The 26256-nt window shown below is 37.0% G+C and overlaps 1 protein-coding gene across 1 annotated transcript in view; it reads left to right on the plus strand.

Annotated features, from left to right (window-relative positions):
• SLC6A15 (solute carrier family 6 member 15) overlaps window positions 1-25965 on the plus strand; it is a 43910-nt gene extending 17945 nt beyond the window's left edge. Inside the window, exons 3-12 of the mRNA XM_067289917.1 lie at window positions 4228-4385; window positions 4866-4992; window positions 7258-7439; window positions 9083-9193; window positions 12277-12518; window positions 12619-12811; window positions 15841-16033; window positions 18117-18276; window positions 22763-22925; window positions 24581-25965. Of these exons, the coding sequence (XP_067146018.1) occupies window positions 4228-4385; window positions 4866-4992; window positions 7258-7439; window positions 9083-9193; window positions 12277-12518; window positions 12619-12811; window positions 15841-16033; window positions 18117-18276; window positions 22763-22925; window positions 24581-24952 (1901 nt within the window). The 3' untranslated portion in view covers window positions 24953-25965. The remainder of the gene's footprint in view (window positions 1-4227; window positions 4386-4865; window positions 4993-7257; window positions 7440-9082; window positions 9194-12276; window positions 12519-12618; window positions 12812-15840; window positions 16034-18116; window positions 18277-22762; window positions 22926-24580) is intronic.
• The last annotated feature ends 291 nt before the right edge of the window (window positions 25966-26256 follow it).

Below are 26256 nucleotides of genomic sequence, written 5' to 3' on the forward strand. Positions count from 1 at the left end.
ACTAAAAATATCTTATTTTTCTTCTGCAAGATTAATTATTTCATTAAAGCTGATTGGCTAAGGGAAGTTACATCCTTTAAGCACAGTTTTGAAATAGGCATACCTGAACATATTAAAACTGTGAAAAACTAATTCCATGAAATGTATAGGGTGTTTCTGATAAAATCAGTTTGTATTTTGTAATTGTAAATAAATTCACTTAAAATAGTTTAGTAGACTGTAAATCTGTAGTGTTTTGCTGTCCACTAGTCATAACTGAAAATGTTAATGTCTTCTATGTTCAAGAGAAATTGATCTTCATCTGAATATCAGCTCCTTTCCAGCTTTCTATGAGTAAGTGTGCAGTAAGATACAAAAACTGGGGTGTACGTCTCCTCAAAACGGTGGTAAAACTCTCCTTCATTGAAGGAAAACCTGAATCAGACACTAGACACTTAATTAAAAATTACAAGCAGCAACAGTTGAAACAAATTTGGAAAAAATTTTTTTTTAGATTTTTTGAGTTATATCAAGAATGGCTAGGAGAAGGAAGGTTCTTCTTGTAATATCCAGATGGTAATTGTTATCCTACATTATTCCTTCTGTAATTATTTTCTAGTTCTTTAATCATTATGAATCATGTCATTCTATGTGTTTTCTTGAACATTTATAAGAACTTAAGTCAAAAATGATGTTAATATTCCCCTTCTAACAATAATCCTGCTGAATTTGCTATGTATGATAATCTCAAGTGAGACAGTCTACCAATTATCCCATTACAATGCTAGGTTACATACAAAATTTAAGAAATAAAAGTTGTGCAGTGCACAGTATGAACGTTCACCAGCCCCTGAAATCACTTGTATTTTTACCATTAATTCTAGTGAAGAAGGGTCAGTTATATATTTTTGACATTTTGTTTTCCTTGTGAAGTTGAGATGAAAAATATATGATAGTTTCTTTATATGAAAGACCATTTTAAAGGCCAAAATGTGTAAAAAAGCCTGTATAGGTGATTTACAGTAGAATTGTTTTTAAACTGTAGAAAAGAGAGATGGAGATCCTGAACCACACAAGACTCTCATACTCAGAAGGCTGCTTAGCTGGCAGGTATAGCAGAGTATGTACGTAAGTAATTGTAGGATGCTGTTCAAGGCCAGCATGTATAATTTGTTGTTCTAATTCAAATAAGAATGAGCTTTACTCAACACTGTAACTCCAAGGGCCCATGTTTTCATGCACTGGCAAACAACAGATGTGCAGAGATATTTACAAAGTGATTCTGTTTTGTGATGAAGTGAAGATGTCTTCCAGATTATTGAAGTATATCTAACTTCAGGGGAAGGCTGAAACAAGGTCTTTGTGCAGAGATGCTGTGGTTTCATATGGACTATGGGGCACAGGAGTGCTTTGCAGCTTTGATACACGGTTGTACAATCCAGCTATATCCAAACTTGATTGCATTGAAACCCAGACATGCACCATTCTCCATTATATCCTTCTTCCTGTGGTGGGGTCAGTGGGAGGGCAGGATTGAAAAGGGAGCTCAGCAGGTTTGGATGATCAGAAGACGCATTTCGGATCCTCTGCACAAGCCCTGCACTATAGAGATGATCTCTGCTGGCCAACCATATTGAGTTATAGGGTTGCACAATGTATAATGAAATGTGGATTTAACACCACATTTATTTAACTCATTTAACTGGATCTAACTGATAAATCTTGCAACTTATATTGATATTGCACCAGAAAACACCCACATCAGCCCAGTCTTTAAACATGTGCTTAACTTTGCAGCCTTGTGGTTAAGGTTGTGGACTGGGACCTGAAGAGCTGGGTTCAGTTTCTGCTCTAGTACAGTCATCCAGTGGGATACAGGGTAAGTCACTTAGGCCCCAATTTTTTTGAGATATTTAGGCTTTTCTCTGCTCACCTATGTGACACCTGTCTAAATAAGATATCTCAGGTATCATTTACAGTAGTGACATAGTGCTTAAAAAACTATGTACTGTTTTTTTTCAGTGAATTGTAGGACCAAGTGTTTGAAAATACTGATGCCTATGCTTCTGTGACTCATTTGCAGTGTGAGTTAATAGTATGGTTCTGTCTCAGAAATTTTGAGAGAATGATGACAATAAATCAAGGGTACTTAATAGTATTATTTATTTAAGACTTGTATATTCCTAAGACATAGTCCCACTCATTTTGGAATGTTATTGTTACTCTATTTATCCAAGTAAATTTTTCCCACATTTGTTTGTCTGCTGCCACTCTTCTCATAGTAGAAAGTAAGTCCTTTGCAGTCTTTTCATTATGTACACATACAAGATCAGCCACAAGAGAGCCCAAAGCACTGATTGGGGATATAGTTGCTACCGCAATATGAATCATAATTATAATCATGTACTTAAGTAGAGAGTAAATGCTGTGCTGCAGTGGGTAGATAGAACATGACGTTTGGCTCTATGAGGTAGCATTTTAACCTCAAAAACAGTAGGTTGTTAACAACTTGGCATAGTTCTTGAAGAAATGCTGCTCATTGCATATCATATTATCATATCATGAAAATAAAATACAAGCAGCCATTTCATTGCTAACAATAGCTTATGGACTGTGGAGTAAATAAGATCAATAGGTTCTTCCTCTATCCCATCAACAGTTTTTCACAGATTTTCTTTGTCTCTTTTCCTACTTTTCTTAGAGACCCATGACTGTAGTTACACCATGCTTAGGATCTTTGTAAGATCTTTATACAGAAAATGATGTTGAGCTTATCCGTGTTTCATGAAAAGCAGAATAGCAAATGGACCAATTTAGGAGCCGATGGTACCAGAAAATTTGAGGCTTCCTGCACATCTTTAGAAAAGTCTATCTTTTCTAAAATAAAGCCTACTACATGAGATACGCTACCTACTAAGGCTATGCAAATTACAGTGTATCTTGACAGACTGCTGAAAAAGCACTAGAAAGTTGGTGCTGGATGAAGAAACTTAAAGTAGGACTTAAGTTAGACATTGAGGCTGTCAATCCCGAACTGGTTTCTGAACTTTGCTCAGCTTTTCTCTAATCACGGAGGTGAATAAACTCATTAGACAACTTAGTAGTTATATCTCTGAATCTAGGGTTCTGAGATCTTTAGATTTTTGCTTTGCAGCCTGCTCAGACATGCTGCAGTTTGACTCTCAAGTGCTTTTTCTTTAGCCTGACAATGGTTGTGAACAAGAGTTCCAAGCTCTTTGAGTTAGGTGGTCAGGACAGTCAGTATTCTATATTGTAGTGTAAGAGCCAGGCGTTTGAAAATTAGGTGCCACTGCTAATTACTGATGCTTAAATATTTTGTTAGTTCCAGTCTTAAATACTCTGCAGCAACAAGGATGAAGCTTGCTTCTGAATTGTCCATGCACTTGCATATGGATATGTTTGCTTGCAATTAATTTTACTGAAATAAATGGAGATACTCACATCCTGAAGTTAGAAATGTGTGTAATTACTTCCCTGGATTAATACCTTGGAAAGAAGAATTGTTTTATAGGTATGTGTCTAAAGATGAAAGAACAGCTCAGTTTTCAAACATATATTTAACTGGAGTTTGTAGTGCCTCAGTCAGACTATCTGGATCTACGATACTCCATTTCATTTCCATCTCATGTCTCTCTGTCTGGAGCCTGGTAGAGATGAGCTGATAAAGGTTTCTTATTTAGCTGCATAAAATCACTATTCTGTGCATTGTGAAATCTCATTACTAAGCATCTGAGGTGTATCTGGAGAAATAAACAGTATGGTCTTCAGAAAATGTGCTTAAGATTGGATGAAATTCAGAATGTTGTAGCAAGCACACTGTGCTATTTCCTTTACATATTCACTCTTACTGTTCTATTAGAATTTAAGGTGTAGAGTTTTTTAAGAAATGTTGATTCACCTCCTGATAAAATCACTGTATCTCTAGAAAGCTTGATCAAATGCCAAAAATTTCACATAAACAAACAGCTAGATTAGATAGTGATTCACTTTGTGTAAGGTTTGTCTCAAAGTGTTACAGTGCTTTAGAAGTATGTCATCTCTGGGTTTTCCAGATTTTAAAAGATACACAGCCATCATTCAGATGAAATTACGCATTGCACATGATCAAAAAAGTTTTGAAGTAAATGACACTATTTCTAACTTGAAGATATTAATTGGTTTCCCCTTTGTTGTGTCTGACGGACTCTTCATACACTTGCTCTGATTTATATTTTCTTCCTTTTGTAGGTGCATATCTTGTGCCATATTTAATCCTGCTACTGATAATAGGGATTCCACTCTTTTTCTTGGAGCTTTCTGTGGGGCAAAGAATCCGACGAGGGAGTATTGGTGTATGGAATTATATCAGCCCCAAGCTTGGAGGAATTGGATTTGCAAGCTGCGTAGTAAGTTTTAACCTAAATTGTGTGATTTGTCTTCCAATCAGTGTGATTTCAACTTTCTATTTTGCTGTAAGAAAAGGTGACTGATTTGTAGCTGGGATTCAAGGTCAATTACAATTTTTAGGAAGATCTTAAACTAGTATATAAAAAAAAATGTTTATATGGATGTGTATATAAAACCTTATCTTGTATTCTGTGATTCTTTTGAAGGTAGGAACTAGGAAATAGATTAGTCTTCTGGGAGAAAAGAAGCCTGTAAAAAATATTACAGGTGTTACATGATAAATACAGAGGAAAGTGAGAATTTAGAAAATGTGAAGTATGGTAACAGGGGCAAGCCATTGAGTTCTTATTCTGTCTTTTTTTAAGTTAAAATTGAGTGCGCGGAAATATGCAGAATTAAATGCATTAGAGATTTGGGGGTTTTTTTGGATTTACAAATGTAGTTAACATGTAACTTTTTGATATGTCTTTTTTTTACAGGTATGTTTCTTCGTTGCCCTGTACTACAATGTCATTATTGGATGGAGTCTGTTTTACTTTTCTCAGTCTTTTCAGCATCCATTACCATGGGACCAGTGTCCTTTGGTTAAAAATACATCTCACACCTGTAAGTCTGTAATATATAAATGTTCTTAAAAGTCATCCAGGGACAAACATGGTGTCATTAAGGAAAGGCTAGTCTTTCTGTTGAATTTCACTGACTTTGCATCAAGACTTATTCAGGAAAATGTGAATTCAAAACCTGCTTTTATATTTGTCTCTTTTTACAGCTGATCCTTATAATTAACATAACTGAAGAGAACTGAAAAAAGATATTTTCTCTTTATTCTTCCTATTACTTTATTTTGCAGAATTGACTAACCCGGTATATAGTGAGTTACCCTTTTAATTCTCTATTATCATTTAGTCGTTCATATGAACTTTAGGATTTTCAAACAAAAAGGAGACAAAACACAAATTAAACAGATATTTGTGGGGAAAAGTGTTGTACTCAAAGCTTCCTTACCTTTTAAGAAAAAGTTTTACATCTTAAGGAAAAAAAGGAATAATTAGTTTTTACGCTTAAAATAGATGTCATATTATGATATTCAGAAAAAATACTATAAATCTAATCTGAAACAAATACATTGAATTTGGAAAGGAACATCACTGTCAAAATTATTTTAGAGAGTAACTGAACTAGGTGAGTTATTTATTTTAGTGTGTTGTGGGAAAAATTTAAATGAATTTCGGATTACATTTTTCTGATTTTGATACTGCTTTTGATGTTTACTTGGTGAAAAACAAAGGTGAAAGAGGCTGTTTCTATATTTTGCTTAGTATGACACACTTCCTGCCAACAAAGCCAGGAGGTGTTGTGCTCCTGACAGAGCAGAAGATGGAAAACTGTAAACATTAATGAAATACACGATAAAAGCTTTGTTTGCTTTTAAACAAATAGAAATTAGGGAATTAATAATTTGATTGTAGCTATAATGAGATGGTCTCGTATGGACATACTGTGCAACAGTATTAAAAGTTTCTTATCCCTCAGTTTTGGTTATTTCATAATAATTACTCACTTTGCATTTGCCTTGCTCTTGAAATATGGAGCATGTCTTTTGATTTCTTTTTATTACAGATCTTAAATTTTCATTACTTTTTGTGTTTTTTTTTACCTCTTTAATGAAGATCAGGGACATCTGAAGAGTTGTACAGTGTTTATATAGTCTTTGCCAGAGTTGCTTGTACAATATTTATATAGTCTTTGCCAGAGTTACTTGCTTCAGTTGTAAATTTTTGAAAGAAGTAATCAGTATTTGTGAGTGTTGGCACGCAGTCAGATTGACTCTATTTGATAAGTTATTGTCCATTGATCAAGGTACAGTGTTTACATAGTTTTATCCTGCCTCAATGGTAAGATACACTGTGTTAGCCTACCTTCAGCAAAGTTCTTTTAAGCTAAGCTAAGCCACAGAGATCTATTATATTTGATAACATCACTTTTGACAGCTTATTTCAGTGAAGGTCTTACAATTATGCTAGATTTCTTAAAATTAGTGTGTTTTTTCTCTTCTTTTCATTGACTACCTTGATTCAGGACCTAGATTAGAGATATCTTTGTCAAATATAAATAATGTATAAAAAACTTAAGTAAATCTCTTCTTTAAGAATTATGTATTTAAAATTACATACTATATATATGTGTTATATATCTACATACACACAAATTCTGAGACTGGTAACACAAGTAAGACAGAATTGCAGTATAATCAAAAAGCACTTCTAGAATACATGTAGCAACTTTCATTTGAACATACCTATGTGGGAGCCCTTTTTTCCCTTTATCTTAATACTTTGGTATTTTTATGTTATTATTTTAACATTTGTAAAAGACATTTAAGTGCCTGTTGATCTGAGTGTCATATCAAAGCAGACACAATTGAGATTTTAAAAAAATATTTATTTCAAAATTAATATAATTCAACTTTCAATTTCAGAGTGATAGTTTTCATGCTGTACAAGTCACAATTTCATATGTAGGAAATCTAACCTCATGTGCATTGAATGAAATGCATCTCTTTTATCTAGGCCTGCCTGCTAATTAGTACTGAAATAAGAACTAAGTTCTGCCTAGAACTTGGATTAACCATCTGCTGAAGATTATATTGTCCCAGAAGAGTGTTTTAAAAAAGATGTATACAGAAATTCCCACTTCTAGCAGTCACCATTTCATTCAAAGAATATCTTTAGATTCTTTGTGAATTTAGGTGCTCAGTAAATGATGATGCCGTAGTGGCAAACTGTGGGGAATGACAGAACATTGTTGTGAAATGTTGGAAAAATACTTCTGTCCTGAACCCGTTCTTGATTTACTAACATCTCTTGACAGTTGTGGAGCCAGAGTGTGAAAAAAGTTCTGCAACCACTTATTACTGGTACAGAGAAGCACTGAATATTTCCAGCTCTCTCTCAGAGAGTGGGGGTTTAAATTGGAAGATGACTATCTGCTTGCTGGCTGCCTGGGTCATGGTATGCCTAGCTATGATCAAAGGCATTCAGTCTTCAGGCAAAGTGAGTATACTTTTTACCTAAATGACAGTGTTTTACTTTGAAACATTTAAGATCTACTTCACTGCATTTTTGTTCACCACACCCTCTGCCTACCCTCTCTTGAAATCTGTAGGAGCAGGCTAGAAGCTCTGAGTCACCCCAGTATTTGTATAATCTCAAGTAGGGGAATGTTAGTAGCTAAGCATTAAAATTGTAGTAGTTTAAACCCAGGAGCTGGCATCTAAAAAAAAATCACTTCTGCTCTCATTCAACATAACTGTTTCTAATAACTGCACCTCAGCTTTGTTGTACTGTTAATCCAGCATGTGTCTGTGTGCTTCTGAATGGCAAACTAAGGAATTAAGTCTCCAGATATATCCATACTCTCAGAATGATTGTAATGCACCCATTAGAATTCCTTAATTAGTCCTCAAAATGTCTCAGCATTTAGCTTTTTATTGTTACAATCATTGGTCTCCATGCTTCTGTAATACTATCTGTAATAATCACAGCTTCTTTTCAGGATTCTGGATTGTTTCTTTTGACTAACCGTCCCTTTGGATCTGAGTGCATCACCTTGTTTTCATTCCTTTCCATACAGTCAGCTAGATTTGCTAGTGATTTGCTAGTGCTGTTGATTTAATTGGGATTTGCAAATGAAAAATAATTTTTGCCATCTACAAAATTCTTTGCTATCAGGAAGTTTTTTGATGATAGGAAATTTCTACAACCTCTTTAGTGTATTTCAGTTAGAGAAATAACTGTAGCAAGTTGAGAGAATCATTTTACTGAACTTTTAAAGCACAGAATAAATTTGCTGTTCAAGAAATGATGGAGAATGAAAGATCATATTTCATTGCTAATTTTTCATTTTCTCTGTGTATTAGATAAAATCAGTCACTGTGCCAGAAAGATAGTCAAATGTATGCAAATGTTAAAGTGATACAGAAGCCCAGAAGTGTTGAGCTTCACAAATACAATAGCAAAAACGTACTCTGCAGCATGGAAAGCTGGGCAGCATTGCATTTTAGGACTCTGAAGACATGACACTACATTTTGTTTGTCTGACAGTCAAAGCAATATTACTTTCCAATTTTTATGACTCAGGCCTAATGGATCTTGAGTCACTTCTGTCAGTCAGAGAATATTCCCAGTTCTTCTTTCTTGGCAAGACACATTATTTGAGTCCATTGGTTACATACTTTCCACTGATTGCATTTTCACACCTTCTAAAGAAAGAATGAGTTGCTATTCATGCTTCATTGAGCATCAGGTATCTTTACCATATTGTCTGCTTGAATCAAAATGCATTTGTAAAGTGAAGCATTTCTAAAACATGCTACTTCTGTCTTCTCCTCATCTTTTCATTGAATTCGCATTGAATGTCCCTGGAAGCCCAAAAGTTCATTGATGAGTTAGTTGACACACTGGCAACCATATTGCTTTAATACAATGTGGAATTTCTTTGAGTACTGTCACGTTGATTTTTGCTTTCCTCTGCATGGTGAAAGGGAATGGAGAGAAAAGTGTTTTGTATATCTTTTTTTTTTTTTTTTGAGAGCATATGATTATCAGTTCAGTCATATAGCCAAAAGATACTGACTAGAAATACTGAAAATAAAGGCCATGGATGTCATGTTAAATGTCTTTTTAATGTTTTTCAGATCATGTATTTTAGTTCCCTTTTTCCTTATGTGGTGCTTTTATGCTTTCTGATCAGAGGACTGCTCCTCAATGGGTCAGTGGATGGAATTCGTCACATGTTCACACCTAAGGTATGTGCTTAATTTCTGTCTGCAATATATTTAAAGTTTCAGTGGCAATTTGACCATTTATGAATGCTCTCAATTGAGCTTACTGCCTTCATAGAAGATTCTGCTAGAAAATTTTCAAAATCGCTGTAGACTTCAGTGGCACAATATCAGGTCCTAAGGTCCAAAGGCTGTAAGTGTTCAAGGCGCAGTGTTGAGATATCTCCCTTAGGTGGCAAGTTCCCAGAGTTAAATGTCTTTACAAAGTTAAGCAACCTGGAAGTGGCATTTGCAAGTATTTAGGACATGCAGAAAGCTCCATGAGTTGGCCAAATACTGAAGAGAGAAGTGAATTTTAAATCTTGCCATTCTCTAGAGTTTAAATGCCTAGTTCTGGGATGTCATAGTGAAATGCCTTACATAAATGCTTCCCTGGATTTACATGGTGAATTTGTCCCTTTTGAAAGAGTTGTTCATTCTTCTAGAAATAAACAAGTGCTGTTTGCATAGTAGTCCAGAAACATAGGAGACTTAACACTCTGCTCATCTTGTGAAAGTGGTGTAAGTACTCACCAGTCAGCTTTCCTTACTGTGCTCCATATGGCTGTCACACCAAGATAGCAGCAGTTCTAAGCATGTGTTTTTACCGTCTACATTTTTGCCAGTAATGTCTTATGTAACAGTAGATTTTATCGCTATTGGGGTGAGAAGGGATCCTAAGAATCACTGGTTAGCCTGTATGCCTGAAATCTACACACACCCCACTAAAATGCTTTTAACTGTATCTGTACTACAGCAACAGTGTGGTTGAGTAGTCAAAGCTATACTACCTGCTTGCTCAGGTATGCATAATTTTGCTTCCAGTAAGTCAGTTTAACAATACAATTCATCAGAAACAGGACTGATGTTCAAAAATGAAAGCTAAATAATAATGTGATTTAAATCAATGTACATAGAGGCTAATGCCAGATGGGAGAAATGTTGTCAGGTGTTTTGATTCCAGGCATTTTGAGTCTGTGGAGAACCATCATCCTATAAAAATGACCTTCATTAGCAATCACATTGTTATTTCTTGCATTGTGATATGCAAATGTGTATACATATATTAGTGTGAGCACTTCACTTGTTCTCATCACTTTTCAGAATCTTGATTCTGCAGGAACTTATAGGCTGCTCAGACAAATTTGGGGAAATCTGAGGAACAGAGAAATGTCATGCTTATTGACAAAGAGGATGTCTGTAGCAGAGATGGAATATAGACCTCTTGAATTATACTTTGGTTCCTCAACCACAGTGTTATCCTCATTTAACTGTAAAATACCAGTAGATACTGAGGGAAAGTAAATATTAAAATTCCCCTTTAATACTAAGACCTCAGCACCCCTCACTATTTAATCGTTCATGAGATAGACATAAAGTAAGTTGCAGTTGATGCTTACTTGATGATTACTTCATAACTTAATAATACAATTGTTTAAACTGCTCAGATAAACAACCTTGAATGAAAAAAAGTTTTTAGTTTCTTCTACTGGTTTCCAGGTATGAAGCCTAAAATTTGAGTTGTGGTTTAAATTTGAGCTTAGGAAACCTGTATATCACATAAAGTGTATGTGAATATAAACCTTCATTCTTTTCAGCCTTGATCACTTCAGCAAACCAGATCACAACACACTCCCACAGAATAGTTGTGTCAGCACAGCAGAGAAGTGCAGGTGTGATAGCATAACGCTAATGAAGAAGGGATGATTTTCTCAGTTTGGCATGGTTGATGAGGAAACAGAAATGCAAAATATTAGACTCAGTGAAATACTGACAGAAAGGTATATCAAAAGCCCACTGAAGTCAACGACTATGAAGAAAATATAGGAATATATGAAGCTTAAATATCTAGCCCTCACAATCTCGTAGTAAATGTCTTAGAATGGCAAAATCACTTATGAGTGTATTTTGAAAAGCTAGGCAAGGTGTATCTGGAAATGTAATATCTTTGATTAGGCCACATGATATGTTGAAGAAAGAGAAGCTTTTGGATATTTAAAGCATCTGAAGTTTTGGTAAAATTAAAAATATGCCTCTATCTCCCTCTAGTGGAAAAGATCAAGCATAACTGTGTGATACTGCTAATAGGAAATGTAGTTTTTTTCTCAGAGTAAGGCAGTCAGTCATCTGATGCGTAGTGTATCTAAGGTGATGCTTTTTAGTTTACAGTTTTTGATAAGTCTAGGGTTTTTAAAAAATAAAAATCATATTATCAGGAGTAAGGTGTTTTACTGTTATATGAATGAAGGCCCTGGATCAGCTTGGGAAAATCAAATGTTTAAATTTCACATACATTTCTTTTTTTGGGATCAACTGCCTAGAAAGATCTGAGATAAACAAATGATGACTTATAACTTTAACAAAGATTTTTCTTGAAATGTGGTCATCTGAATAAGCAATGCATATGGAGCTAACAGTTCAGTTTTTGATACAAGGTTTCGTTGTCCCTCATGTACATGATCCATTTAGCTCAGGGTAAGTTCAAGGCATCTAACTTGAGAGACATTTGACTCATGAACTACAATACAGATTGTAGGGGCCAGCGTTTATTTTATATGTTGCATTTTGCTTTATATATTTGCATGTAACAGAATTCTGTATAAGCATGTGTGTTTGATGTTCACTTAAAACAAAAAGAACAACAAAACAACTTATCATAATTTACTACATAAAAGGGTTGATCATCCCAAAATAAATCTTAATTCTTGCACTGGTCAATCCATATGTTGTAAAAAAAGTGACATGTTGTCTTCAAATTCGTCGTATAACTAGTTGTTAGTTCAATTATCATATAGGTCCAGTAATGTCTCATTGCTGGAGACATATTGTATATCAGATTTCTCTTTAAGGATCATATTGCATAAAGTCAATGGAAATCCTGGCCCATAAGTTCACCCAACTTTAGGTGTCACATTCACCTTCTGTTTTATCATAATGAAAATGCTTTTATAGTGAAGTATTAGCATTTTATGATGTAGGTTGTCTTCCTGTTTTTTTTTTCCTGTTGTCTTTTCATATAATAGAAATGCATTTTATAGCTGACATATATTGTATCTAATTTCAAACAGCTTGAAATAATGCTGGAGCCCAAGGTCTGGAGAGAAGCTGCTACTCAGGTGTTCTTTGCCTTAGGGCTTGGATTTGGTGGAGTCATTGCCTTTTCAAGCTACAACAAGAGAGACAACAACTGCCATTTTGATGCTGTTCTGGTGTCCTTCATCAATTTTTTCACTTCTGTGCTGGCAACTTTGGTGGTGTTTGCTGTTCTGGGCTTCAAAGCCAATATCATAAATGAGAAATGTGTTATCCAGTATGAATATCCATTTATTTTTTCATTTTTATGGTATATTTCATTTAGGAATTTACACAGATCATCCACTTTGATTTCTCTGTTTTATTGTGTTTTACAGAAATTCAGAGAAGATTTTAAAACTTTTGAAAACAGGCAATCTTAGCCAGGATATGATCCCACATCATATCAATTTCTCAAGCATTACAGCAGAAGATTACAATTTAGTTTATGACATTATTCAGAAAGTTAAAGAGGAAGAATTTGATTCTCTTGGTCTGAAATCTTGTCAAATTGAAGATGAACTTAACAAGGTGAGAGTAATAAGTAAGTCTTGAATACAAAGTTTATGAAGGGAGAAATTTTTTAAGCCTGAGACATACTGTGAAGTATAAGTATACACAAAATATCAGTACCATGTACTTAGCAGTGGTGCACCTATAGAAATCACAGAATCACAGAGTGGTTGAGGTTGGAAGGGACCTCTGGAGATCATCTAGTCCAACCCCCCTGCTCAAGCAGGGTCACCTAGAGCACATTGCACAGGATCGCGTCCAGGCGGCTTTTGAATATCTCCAGAGAAGGAGACTCCACCACCTCTCGGGGCAACCTGTTCCAGTGCTCTGTCACCCTCACAGTGAAAAAGTTTTTCCTCATGTTCAGATGGAAGCGTCTGTGTTTCAGTTTGTGCCCATTGCCTCGCATCCTGTCACTGGGCACCACTGAAAAGAGTCTGGCTCCATCCTCTCGACACCCTCCCTTCAGATACTTGTACACGTTGATAAGATCTCCTCTCAGCCTTCTCTTCTCCAGGCTAAACAGGCCCAGCTCTCTCAGCCTTTCCTCATAGGAGAGATGCTCCAGTCCCCTAATCATCTTTGTGGCCCTTCGCTGGACTTGCTCCAGTAGTGCCACATCCCTCTTGTACTGGGGAGCCCAGAACTGGACGCAGTACTCCAGATGTGGCCTCACCAGGGCTGAGTAGAGGGGCAGGATCACCTCCCTGGACCTGCTGGCCACACTCTTCCTGATGCAGCCCAGGATACCATTGGCCTTCTTGGCCACAAGGGCACACTGCTGCCTCATGCTTAACTTGGTGTCCACCAGCACTCCCAGGTCTTTCTCCACAGAGCTGCTTTCCAGCAGGTCAACCCCCAACCTGTACTGGTGCAGGGGGTTAGTCCTCCCCAGGTGCAGGACCCTGCACTTGCCTTTGTTGAACTTCATGAGGTTCTTCTCCGCCCACCTCTCCAGCCTGTCCAGGTCCCTCTGAATGGCAGCACAGCCTTCTGGTGTATTGGCCACTCCTCCCAGTTTTGTATCGTCAGCCAACTTGCTGAGGGTGCACTCTGTGCCTTCATCCAGGTCATTGATGAAGAAGTTGAACAAGACTGCACCCAGGACTGACCCCTGGGGGACACCGCTAGCTACAGGCCTCCAACTAGACTCCGCGCTGCTGATCACAACCCTCTGAGCTCTGCCATTCAGCCAGTTCTCAATCCACCTCACTGTCCACTCATCCAGCCCACACTTCCTGAGCTTGTCTATGAGGATGTTATGGGAGACAGTGTCAAAAGCCTTGCTGAAGTCAAGGTAGACAACATCCACTGCTCTCCCCTCATCTACCCAGCCAGTCATTCCATCCTAGAAGGCTATCAGATTGGTTAGGCATGATTTCCCCTTGGTGAAGCCATGCTGACTACTCCTGATCACCTTGTCCTCCACACGCTTGGAGATGGCCTCCAGGATGAGCTGCTCCATCACCTTTCCAGGGATGCAGGTGAGGCTGACTGGCCTGTAGTTCCCTGGGTCCTCCTTCTTGCCCTTTTTGAAGACTGGCGTGACATTGGCTTTCTTCCAGTCCTCAGGCACCTCTCCTGTTCTCCATGCCCTTTCAAAGATGATGGAGAGTGGCCTAACAATAACATCCGCCAGCTCCCTCAGCACTCATGGGTGCATCCCATCGGGGCCCATGGATTTGTGGGTGTCAGGTTTGCGTAAATGATCTCTAACCCGATCCTCCTTGACCAAGGAAAGTCTTCCTTTCTCCAGACTTTCTCTCTTGCCTCCAGGGTCTGGGATTCCTGAGGGCTGGCCTTAGCAGTAAAGCAGTAAAGACTAAAGCAAAGAAGGCATTCAGTAACTCTGCCTTCTCTCTATCCTTCGTCACCAAGGCACCCACCCCATTCAGCAAAGGGCCCACATTTTTCCTAGTCTTCCTTTTGCTACTGGTGTATTTGAAGAAGCCCTTCTTGTTGTCCTTGACATCTCTAGCCATATTTAATTCCAAATGGGCCTTAGCCTTCCTCATCGCATCCCTGCATACTCTGACAACGTTCCTATATTCCTCCCAAGTGGCCTGTCCGCCTTTCCACATTCTGTATACTTCCTTCTTCTGGTTGAGTCTTGCCTGGAGCTCCTTGTTCATCCATGCAGGTCTTCTGCCCTCTTTGCTTGACTTTTTACTCATAGGGATCCACCAAAGTGATTCCTGAATATTAATCAGCTCTCTTGGACCCCCCTTCCTTCTAGGGCCCTAACCCATGGGGTTCCTCCAAGTAGGTCCCTGAAGAGGCCAAAGTTTGCTCTCCTAAGTCCAGGATTGCAATCTTACTTATTGCCCTGCTTCCTCCTCGCAGGATCCTGAACTCCACCATCTTATGGTCCCTGCAGCCAAGGCTATTATGTCTTTTAATTTTAAGATACAGTTGTTAATTATAAAATTAAAAAATTAAAAGTTGTTAATTATAAAATTATAAAAGATACAGTTGTTAATTATAAATGCTACTTCATCAGAAAGTAAAAAAGTTAGTTATTTTTAGATATTTCTTTAATTATCATTGTCCTGTTCTGAAATCATCACAATAAGCCTGATTACTTCAGTGGGATTTTCAGTTTTAAACAATGACCTCTATTTGCATCAGCATCTGAAGCTAAAACACCAGTCAGTGACTTAGGCATTAAAAAGTTCTATACTATTCCTACTGTTTTAATCTGAAACAAATAGGTGTAGAAATCAAGTCCTTCATATATTCAGTGGAGAGAACAGAGTGTATTTTGTAGCAGTCCTGTATATGTCTCCCATGCAAAATTATCAGTGAAAGAGATAAAAGTATGTTGTTAATATCAATCACTTACAGATTCTCAGCCAAATCAAACATTTCAGTAAATAATTAAGTTTGGAAATGTGGGAAATTCGCATCTTAGCAGGTTCCCATTCTACCTTCAAGAATGAATCAATGACATTATATGAACATGAAATCAGACTTCTGCATCCAAACCTACCAAAAAACCCCCAGAAACCCAAACTGTCCATTAATATGTGGATTTTTCTCTCTGACAGGCTGTTCAAGGGACTGGTTTAGCTTTTATTGCCTTTACAGAAGCAATGACCCACTTCCCTGCTTCTCCTTTCTGGTCAGTGATGTTCTTCCTCATGCTAGTAAATCTGGGACTTGGAAGTATGTTTGGAACTATTGAAGGCATCATCACACCCATTGTTGATACCTTCAAAGTGAGGAAAGAAATTCTTACTGGTGAGTTTCACAAATTTTCTTTTCTTGATAGTGCAGTAAAGGAAGAAGGCTGTACGTTACAGCTAAAAATGTCTTGGAGAGTATGAAGTTTTTCTGTTTTTTTAAATTTTCAGTGCTGACATACAACATAGCCATAAACCAATGTATCCCAAACTGTACTCATTACTTCCATGTATTTTTGTGTTTTGCTAGATCTAAGAATTAAATTCTTCATTAAGATTAATCTGATGTTTTTTCAGGAGTCTTAAGCTATTGAGCAGGATTAGACCATTGCCTTTTTTAAATCAGCTCTTAAATTCCTATTGAATAGAGAATATGACATTTTAGAAATCAGGTATTTGCCCTAAATATATATGCAAATACCATTGTCTTGGAGATATGCTTTTGGATATGGAGATAAACTTTTGCATTTTACAGTAATTCATTGTTACAGAGATTGACAAAAGCTGTTAAAATAAAGGAATGTTTGAGAACTACTTTTCTCTGGTAATTTTTATGCATGCAGGATTTTTGCTACTTAAGTCAATTGCACTCAAAGGATTACAACATAATGTAATGTTTTTATAATTAATTTATAAAACTGGAATGCCTGAGTTACACCCCATACAGTACCAGTGGGATTTAACAAGGGTTATACCTGCCCTAGAGTTTGTACTGAGGAGCTACAAATCTTCACGTTTTATAGAAGTGTGAATACATTCGTAATTGGTAGCATTATGGTTCCAGTTCAGTCCCCATTGAATTCAGAGGAGCCAATTCACATGCTTAATGTTTTGTGCTCAAGTATTTCCAAATTGGAGTCTGCATGTGTATGTGCTGAGCTGTGAATAGTATACCTCTTAGTTTACAGCAAGATGCACATTTTTTGGACACAATGATAAGACATAATGGGAGAAGATAAGAATACAAGACAATCTAAATTGCATATACACAATTTTCATCCTACTCTTTTCTCAGAGTAAATAATAAAAAATTAAATGTGATTTATCAGACTCATGTTGTGACGATTCTGTCTGTGTTCTTCTGTTTTTGTCATCTTGGGTTAGGAATTCATATCTGTTTATACTGATCTCTTTAATTTTAAGCTTCTATTCTCTAAAAGTCATTATTAAATAATAGTTACTACAAGGCTGAAAAAAGCAGTAATTTTATACCACAAAATTTACAAAAGTATTGTTCTCTTCCTTTCAGTACTTAAATCAACAGTAAATAGGCTGGAACTTACACAGTGGGTATATTGTGTAAGGATATTCTATACTTTGGCCTAGATTCATCTCACCTAGTTTAAGACAGCTTGGTTAGGTGTAATGCTTATTCTAAGTTTGCAGTGAGGGAAAAAAAGAACACTTCAAGAGGGAGAATCTGTCTCACTGGTGTTGTTTGCTTAGCCTATAACTGATTTCACATTTTATTGAAATTTTACTTATTCTGTAGCTACCTAAGTATTCAGTCCTGTTCCTAGTGAAATTAGGAGAAAAAAGAAAAATTCTATTGAGATTCATTATGTGGGATCAAACATTTAAGAAGTATATTTTCCGTTGTCACTAAACAAAAGAAGAGACAGAAATGTTGCTTGTCAAACACATACATTTAGACAGATCTTAATGGAAGTTTGTGCCAACTGAATTGTGCAGTGAATGATCTTTTAGGGGGAACCTATTCAGCATATATATATTTTTAGATCATAGTCTTAAACTCTGGTTCTTTTTCACTTCTGAATTCTAAGAAGAGATCAAATAACATCATATGTGGTGCTTAATTGACCAGTTTTCCCTTATCTTAGCCTTGCATTCATATTAAGTGAAATGTTCAATGAGAAATAGTCCCGTGATTAATCTCTGCTTAATCAGGGCTGCCTTAATATGGTAATTCCAGTAATTACTTCTATTTGCATGACTTTTCTGATAGGTAGGGAATATGTAGGATTGCTAATATTCTTAAAATTGAGACCAAAAAAAGGAAAATGGTATCAACTTTGGTTATATGAAATGATGTATTAAAATGTGTTTGATAACTCTCTGTTTCCTGGTTCTCTGTGGAACATCTTTATTATTACAGTTCACATTTATGTCCTTTATTCCAGTCATCTGCTGCTCGGTAGCATTTTTTATTGGACTGATCTTTGTACAGCGCTCTGGAAATTATTTTGTCACAATGTTTGATGATTACTCAGCTACATTGCCTCTGCTTATTGTGGTCATTCTGGAGAATATTGCAATTACCCGAATATACGGAATAGACAAGTAAGTGAAGGAAATTAATTTCCCTGTCCATATCAACAGTATTCATTACAATAATTGTTACTATTTCAATTATATAGCATCAACTGTTTGCTGTGTGCACATAAAGACAGGAAAGATATTCCTAACCCAAAGGATGTTTCAGTTTTATAAAAAGACAGGAAAGGACAAAAAAGGAAAAACAAGGTGAAAGCAGTGGGAATTAAAGATGAAAACAAGAATTTATACTGGCAGTTGTTTCTTGCTGGTGCGTGTGAATATAAAGATCTTATTGTTGGTATGGTAAAGGAGTCCAAATGGGTCAGCCTGGACTTGAATTAAGTCTGTTCTAGGAACAGATCTGGAGCAAGGTATAATGCATCAGGACAGTGTAGTGAAACCCAAAGAACAATTACAACGGATCCACAGAGAGGAAAATGCAGTAAAAGAGGCAAGATTAGAGAGACAGGAAGGAGGCTGGATGGCCGAGTATGAGGAACGTATGTATAAGCAAGGCAGCATAGGGGAAGGGTTTCAAGAAGCAATAACTGTGGTGTAAGCAGCAGGTGAGGATGAGTACTTATTTTGAACAGCTTTGCAGTATTTTGGGCAGGAACAAAGCAAACTTAGTGACACTAACAATACGAATGTTTCAGTTCATTAGATTTATTTTGGGAGTATTGTAGCAATTGTTCTTTGCATTGGTTGTGAGAGAGAAAACGATAGCAAAGAAAATGATCAAGACTGAAATGGAAGTAACACATTTGATAATGAAGTTAAGTAACCTTCAACTAATGATGATTGAAGGAAAGAGTAAAGAATATCAGGTCCCCCTAATTTGTTTAGATCATCAGAAATCATCAGAATGTGTGTACTAAGTGATATCAGTGTGTGCCACACTTTGTAAGAGAGAAAGTCTATGTCAAAAACTCCTGTCATGCACAGATAAAACAGAGCAGTCTACTATACTAGCATGTTGAAGTAATTTAAACTTCTCTGATTCTTTTGCATGTAAAAGGGTGACATTAGATGAGTATTTCATTTGACTTTTTACTTGTTAAATCTGAGTCATCAGCCAGTCCCTCATCATAATGAAATAAAACTGTAAGCAATCTCATTATATGGTTTCCAGAAATCGTTTCTGGTCTATGCAAATAATGCCTGGACTACTTATTTGGTAAGGAAGAATTCCCACTCCTGCTAAATGTTCAATCCTATAATTGAGCAAACAGCCATGAAAGTACCATGTACACTTTTTTGTGTGCCTGAATATTGATTTGGTATTGTCCAAATAGGGAGAGTTCCACTGTGAAAGAAGGTAGACATGCCAAAAGTCAGCAACTGCCTTTTAGTAAAGTTGGTGTTTAGGAGTACCTAAAATACAGTAATACTTCAATTCTGAATTAGAGTTCATTTTATTCATGTTTTCAAAAGGGGTTCTGACAATATAATGACGGTTAGCAGCCGTATTTCTCATTCATAATGTCCATCTCAACCTTTCTCTGCAGTAGTCCTAAGGACTACTCCTAATCTCCTAGATTTCTCCAGAATATCCTTCTTCAGGCACCCAACATTCTTCTTTGCAAAAACTACCAGAATCAACAGCCTAAGGTTGTGATTAATTGTGGTAGCACCAAAAGGTCATGCTTGTAGATTAAGGTCCAGGTATATTATGTCTTCTTAGACATAATATCTGTGAACACATAGAAAAAACATTGCATCCAAAGGGACTACAGCCAAAGAGCAGAGGCAACACATGGATACAGATAACTAAAAAGTCAACAAACAGAAGATATTGGTTAGCTTGATGAACACAGGTCTTGCAAAGCAGCTGCTATCAAGATTTGTGCAGACTTCACAGCAAACAAAAGGTTTACTGAAATACAATTGGAGGTATTTATGGGTGAGGGACAGTACTTCTGAAGACACCTTTTTGAAAATATAGAAAGAGGGAGATAAAAATTGGAATCAGCGAAGCTAAAGGAGATTGGTAACTTATAAAACATGGTAAGTAGGACAGAGAAGATGATGAAAGACCTTGAAAGTGAACATGACAGATTTATGTTTATTTGGATGAAGAAGTGGAGATCCCAGAAAGAAAAGGCCATCTACAGAGGTCACAAGCCATTTGTAAGTTCACCTTCTTTTTAACAATGCTTATCATTGCAGTGTAAACAAAGGACAGGATACTCCAAACTATTCAGTTCAAAAGTTTTTTGAGATTTTATGTGACAATAGCTTCACATGTGTAACTGCTTTCAAAGCATGTTTATTGCTATAGGAACTTTTTTATAGTCATATTTCAAAAGGGAATGGAACCACAAGGAAGTTAAAACAGAATCAGTGCTTTGTGTGCACACGCTCAAAGAATTAGCTCTAAAAATATTCTCTTTTTGTACCGGCTCTGGAACCCATGTACATCTCTGTCAAGAAGTACAAAAATAGGGTTTTTGTTCAGAACATAAACTGCAGTTTTGAGGCACAAGGAGGCAGATTTAAGACTTCACAAAGTTTTATTTCAGCAGCTTACATAATGCAAACCATAGCTTATGTGTAATGTTATTTTTTACAGAGCAGCACACATATGGGTTCAGAATTAATTTTGCAGAATCTGTAAGATGTGCTGTTTTTATATGCACTCAAAAGTGATGACACTTGCCTCGGTAAATAGCCCAGTAGACAATATAAGAAGATGTAAAAAATAATCTGTAAAAGGAAAGGTGAGCTTAAATGTCTTTCCAGCATGGCCCAGCAAGCAGCCCACACACTAAATTTGGTCCAAGGCGTGCTCCCATCAGGCCTGCTTCTGAGAAAGTGGGGGGAACTGGTATCCACAACAGCTGGATATCTCCTCTGACCCCCTTAACAGAGCAGTCTTGCACCTTTATAATGCTCATGTTGCCAGTAGGGACAAGAAAGTTTGGGGGAGTTGTTGCTACTGCTAGGTTTGGCCTATCTCAGAAGCAAGCAGTGTCCCCTTTTTCTTATATTTGCACAAGAACCAAAAGGATCATAGACTATATCCATCACTTCTGCCTTATTCTAGACTAATAGGCAGTCTGGTCTGCCTCCTTAATCTCCTCACCTCCTCTTCCGCTCTCTGGAGCACCTAAACTAGTCCTGTCTTCTCATTGCAGCAGCTTTCCGTATGAGGTAGCACAAGAAATTAATTTTGTGTCATCTACTGTAACAGTTTGAGGGGAGAAGTAGAAAGAGAGGAAGGCTTCTTGTGCAGGGGGTGAGGTGAGGTGGGATAGACTGCTTTCTCAGCTCTTTTTCGCTGGCAGCTGTTTGCCTGGGAGGGATGGCTAGTTGTACTTGGGAGAAGGGGAGTGTCTCCTCTTCTGCATCGGGAGGGAGTCCCATGGGTCCCATGGTGTGGAAGAGGAGTGCAGCCATACAATATAGATCAGAAGGTGCGGCTTCCAAGACGATCCTTTTCTAGATCATCTTCAATCTTGTATATGATGAGTTTTCCAGGACTAATTTTGTTGTATCTTCAAATAATGTTGATATCCATAGTGCATAAAAAGTTAGATATATGCAACTGTCTGAATTGTAATCACACTTTAGCACAGATCTTAGGTAGTTACTGTGTTGTAGACTAATATTCACTGTTAAAATATAGGGGAGAAGGCTCAAGTGCCAAGCATCTTTGCAATACAGGGTTTCAGAAAACTCAAGCTGTATTTGTATACTTCCTGTCCCACTTAACCTTGTTTATGGAAGCAAGCGTAGCTTCATCTTCCTCTTTTGCTATGGTGTTTGCTTCTAAATGAAAGATTATTCTTTGGAAAAATTTATGGAAATGCACTGTATCATTTGAATTCACAAATTAAGTGAGCCTGTGTTTCAAGGGTGTGGCTGCCTAGCTCACAGACCTGTGTTAGTGAATTATTGTAATTAGAACCTATTTTAAAAGGCTTTTTAAAGTGTTGCTTGGCATGATTTTTTATGATACAGTAATTACTTACATCTGTAAGATCTCTATTAAAAGATAGTTGTGAATGTTAATTTGTTTGGAGCCCTGAAAACATGATCTCATTGCTGAGGAAAGTTAAAGGTATTTCACAGTTTCTCACCCAGGAAGATTCAGAGCAAAAGCTGCATTTAATGCATTTCAAGATACCTCTTACTCTAGTCTCTATTTTCTCTTCAGCAACCTGGCACTGTGACAGATCAGGCATTAAAACTTGGAGTGAAAACTTTTATGGACTAGAAGGGGATCATCACTCTCCTTTTTACTTTTGTTTATATTAGGAGTTGAGTCTAAATCTTCAGAAGTGAAAAGCCAGTTTACTAACTCACTGCACTGTGTAGTTGTTATTACTCCTTCTATTCATCTCTTTGGAACTGATAATATAAGTTGTATTTGTCAGCCACTCAAGTAAACCTAAGTGCAACTGTATCTGTATTTTGTTAGTTTGTCTGTTCCCTCAGATTAGGTGCCATTTATCAACTGTGGAATCTCAGTGTACACAATAACAATAACCTTTTCTTCCCTTCACAGATTTATGGAGGACTTAAAGGATATGCTTGGGTTTTCTCCAAGCCAGTACTATTACTACATGTGGAAGTATGTTTCCCCTTTAGTATTGTTATTGTTGCTGGTAGCTAGCATTGTCCAAATGGGATTAAGTCCTCCTGGTTACAATGCTTGGATTGAAGATACGGTATGTATATAATAAATGCCATCACTATCATAAGGATCATATTTACAATGTTTCAGAAGTACATGAAAAGACAAAAATTTGCAATTGCAAATACAAAATTATAAATAATGGCATGATCATTTTTATCTCAAGTAATATTAATGTAAAAACTATCATTTTTAATTATACAATAGTTGTTTTACTTTAAAATCATAACTGCTTGACACCAATTCTTTGTGCTTTGTGTGACTATCAGTTTGTCGATGTATGTTGCAGGTGTTCTTAAGGGCAGGAGCAGTTGTTCTCTTTCATTAAATTTTATTTTACTGCAGAAAAAAGTTGTGTGACAACACTGAATAAGTCTTTCCAGGTGTTTCATCATTTTTTTGTGTGCAACTAAAAATTGAGATTAGCTGTATCATAGATTTCCCCTTTGGGAACACATATCATGTTGTAAGTAACAGCTGCATTAAAAACAGTGTCTGACAAGAATTTGTAAGAAACTTGTCTGTGTGAAATGCAGAATCAGTGATAAGGGTTAGGTCCAAAAAGAGATTAAGCCAAGGTAACTCCTCTGAGTGTTCTGCTAGCCTGTAGGCTCATCAGCCCTGAGGTGTTTGTACAGGCTTGTCATGCAAAATATGGGAGGAAAAATGTCAGAGAAAGGAATCTCAGGGGCCCTTCTGAACGGAGAACAGTCCAAATTAGCCAGGTGGAAAAAAACACAGCAAAGACAGGTAAAGTGTAAGTAAGAGAGAGTGGCTTTACGAGTGATAGATGCCTGCATCTGACCAGACAACCACTATTGTTTTCTTGAGATTCTCACACAAACACTCTTGTTAGATTATTGTCCTCAAAAATCAGAAAGGGCAATACCTTAGAATATCCGACAGACTAGGGATTAGAGCACTGGACTGTGGGAGACCTGGGTGCTGGTAATGCCTGCCATGCCTCATTTGGGGCATGGATTGGAATCTGTCCCACAAGCATCTTAAGTGAGTGACCTTAGCAGTCAAACTTTTCGGTATGATAGGAGAGGTCTTCCGTCTCCCAGGCCTGAGCTGCTCCCTTCTGTATATGAAATTAAATGCTAATTCAGCTAAACTGAGTCAATTGTCCAGTGATTTATGCACTCCCTAGAGATGTGGGGTACAGTCATTGCCCCAGTAAATGTATTGTAGTTTACCTGAAGTTTATACAAAGTAGAACAATTCCACGTGGTGATCCTGAGAGATTCCCTGTCTAGACTAGCTATTAGCCTCCAGAGCAGGCTACCTTTCAGGCAATGTACAGAGAGATACCACTGCACAGTGGTGTCCTCTGTCCAAAATATGTTCTGTGCATGCTGTAAAGGATCAGGAACAACTACAGACAAAGGTAGCAGAATGCCTAATTTGAAAATCCTGATTTGGACTCCACTTCAGTGCTCTGAGCATCTCAGAAACTGTGGGACACGTGCACTCTGGCACTTTTGATCGTGCTCACTGGCAGAAAAATAGCAATCATACACCTCCTTGACTGTTCAACTTAGAGATCTGTAGTTGTGCCTGAATTGTGGGTGAAAGGTGACAAAAAGATGGATATGCATTTGAAAATTGCAAGCCTTAGTGAGGACTGCAGATTTGTTCATTTTTAAATAAAGATGTATTCATATTTTTTTCTCTTGTACTGCTCAGGCTATAGAAGAGTTCCACAGCTATCCAACATGGGGTATGATTATCTGTATATCTCTGATGGTGTTGGCCATACTGCCTGTCCCAATAGTCTTCATGGTACGCCGCTGCAACCTTATCGATGACAGCTCTGGTAGTTTGGCAGCTGTATCCTACAAAAGAGGCCGGATAATAAAGGAGCCTATTAATCTGGAGGGAGATAATACAAGTCTGATTCATGGGAAGAGTCCAAGTGAAGTACCATCTCCAAATTTTGGCAAAAACATATATCGAAAACAGACTGGATCACCGACTCTGGACACTGCTCCAAATGGACGCTATGGTATTGGATATCTAATGGCAGATATGCCTGATATGCCAGAGTCTGACTTGTAACTGCAGAGAAAAAATGCTTTCTGTTTGTTTCTCCTCTCTCACTGATCAGGGCTCTCCTAAGAGAAGTGGTCAGCTTCACTTACTAGAGTGAGATCTCAGGTGCTCCATAGTGACAGTCTTTAAAATGTCATGACAGTACATACAGGTGGAGAAAACTCCCTTTGGATTAATTCTCGGTTTTTCATTTGCACTGAAGGGCATGCATACAAAATCAATAACAGCCTACATCTGCCAGTATAGCCAAGAATTTGGGGTTTTTAATTACTTTCTAAATTTAAGCTTTCTATCTCTGAAGTCCAGGTGTCACTCACTCAAATGATGTAATATTTCTGAGGTAATATCACTGAAAATCCTTTTTTTCTGCTTTCAGGTTAATTCCCCAGTATTAAAAGTGAGCTCTGAAGTAGTTCACCAAACCCGTGTTTCTGCACACATTTGTATATACCTTATGTAGGTATGCTGTACTTTTTTGTTAGCACTGATAATTACTTAGGCTATTAGCTGAGTAAAAAACAAACCTGCAAACTATTTTCTTATGTAATAGCTGTATAGAGCAATAGTACTAGAAAATCAAGGAGTAGACTTATGGGAAGGCAAGGAAAGACTCCCTGTTCACTGGGGACTGCATAAGCTGTTGCTGTATATTTTGTGTAAAATATTTGCTTTTTCAGTGTGAAAACAATGTGAGAGTGAGTCACTCCAAGAATCTTAAGGATTGTGTAGATTCTGCATTTTTTCTATGCTTTGTGCCTAAAAAAGACCTTCTTGATATTTATTGTGTTTACAAGATTACATATATATTATATTTATATAATATACTTGTAATGTAAATATGTATATTATTCTGTATGTAATTGTTTCAAAAGTTGAAGCAAGATGGCTTTTTTAATTAGTATCCTTCTGTTTGCTTCTGTTTTATGCAGATACTTTTTTTCAGTCCATAATTGTTAAGAACTGTATGGCATTACATTTTAACCTATGAATAAAGATACTGACACAGTGTTTCCCTGTAATTTCATAACACACTTATTACAACATAGCTTGCTTTTCCATCACCTGGACTGTCTGAAAGAATAGCATTTACCTGAATGGAGATGATTAAAAAAACAGAAAAATGCTAAATCAGTTAGTCATGTTCTTATTAAACTATTGGATAAGGACTTTTACTATGAATACAGTAGCTGATGTAGCACTGTAACCTGACACGACACACTGAAAGCTAGAATGTGATTATTGCTTACCTTGAAGAGCTTTAAAGTTCTGACTTCGCTACTTTTAATGAGCAAAGGGCAGAACCTAGTTGC

The sequence above is a fragment of the Apteryx mantelli genome, chromosome 1 (assembly GCF_036417845.1).
Source record: "Apteryx mantelli isolate bAptMan1 chromosome 1, bAptMan1.hap1, whole genome shotgun sequence".
NCBI lineage: Eukaryota > Metazoa > Chordata > Aves > Apterygiformes > Apterygidae > Apteryx > Apteryx mantelli.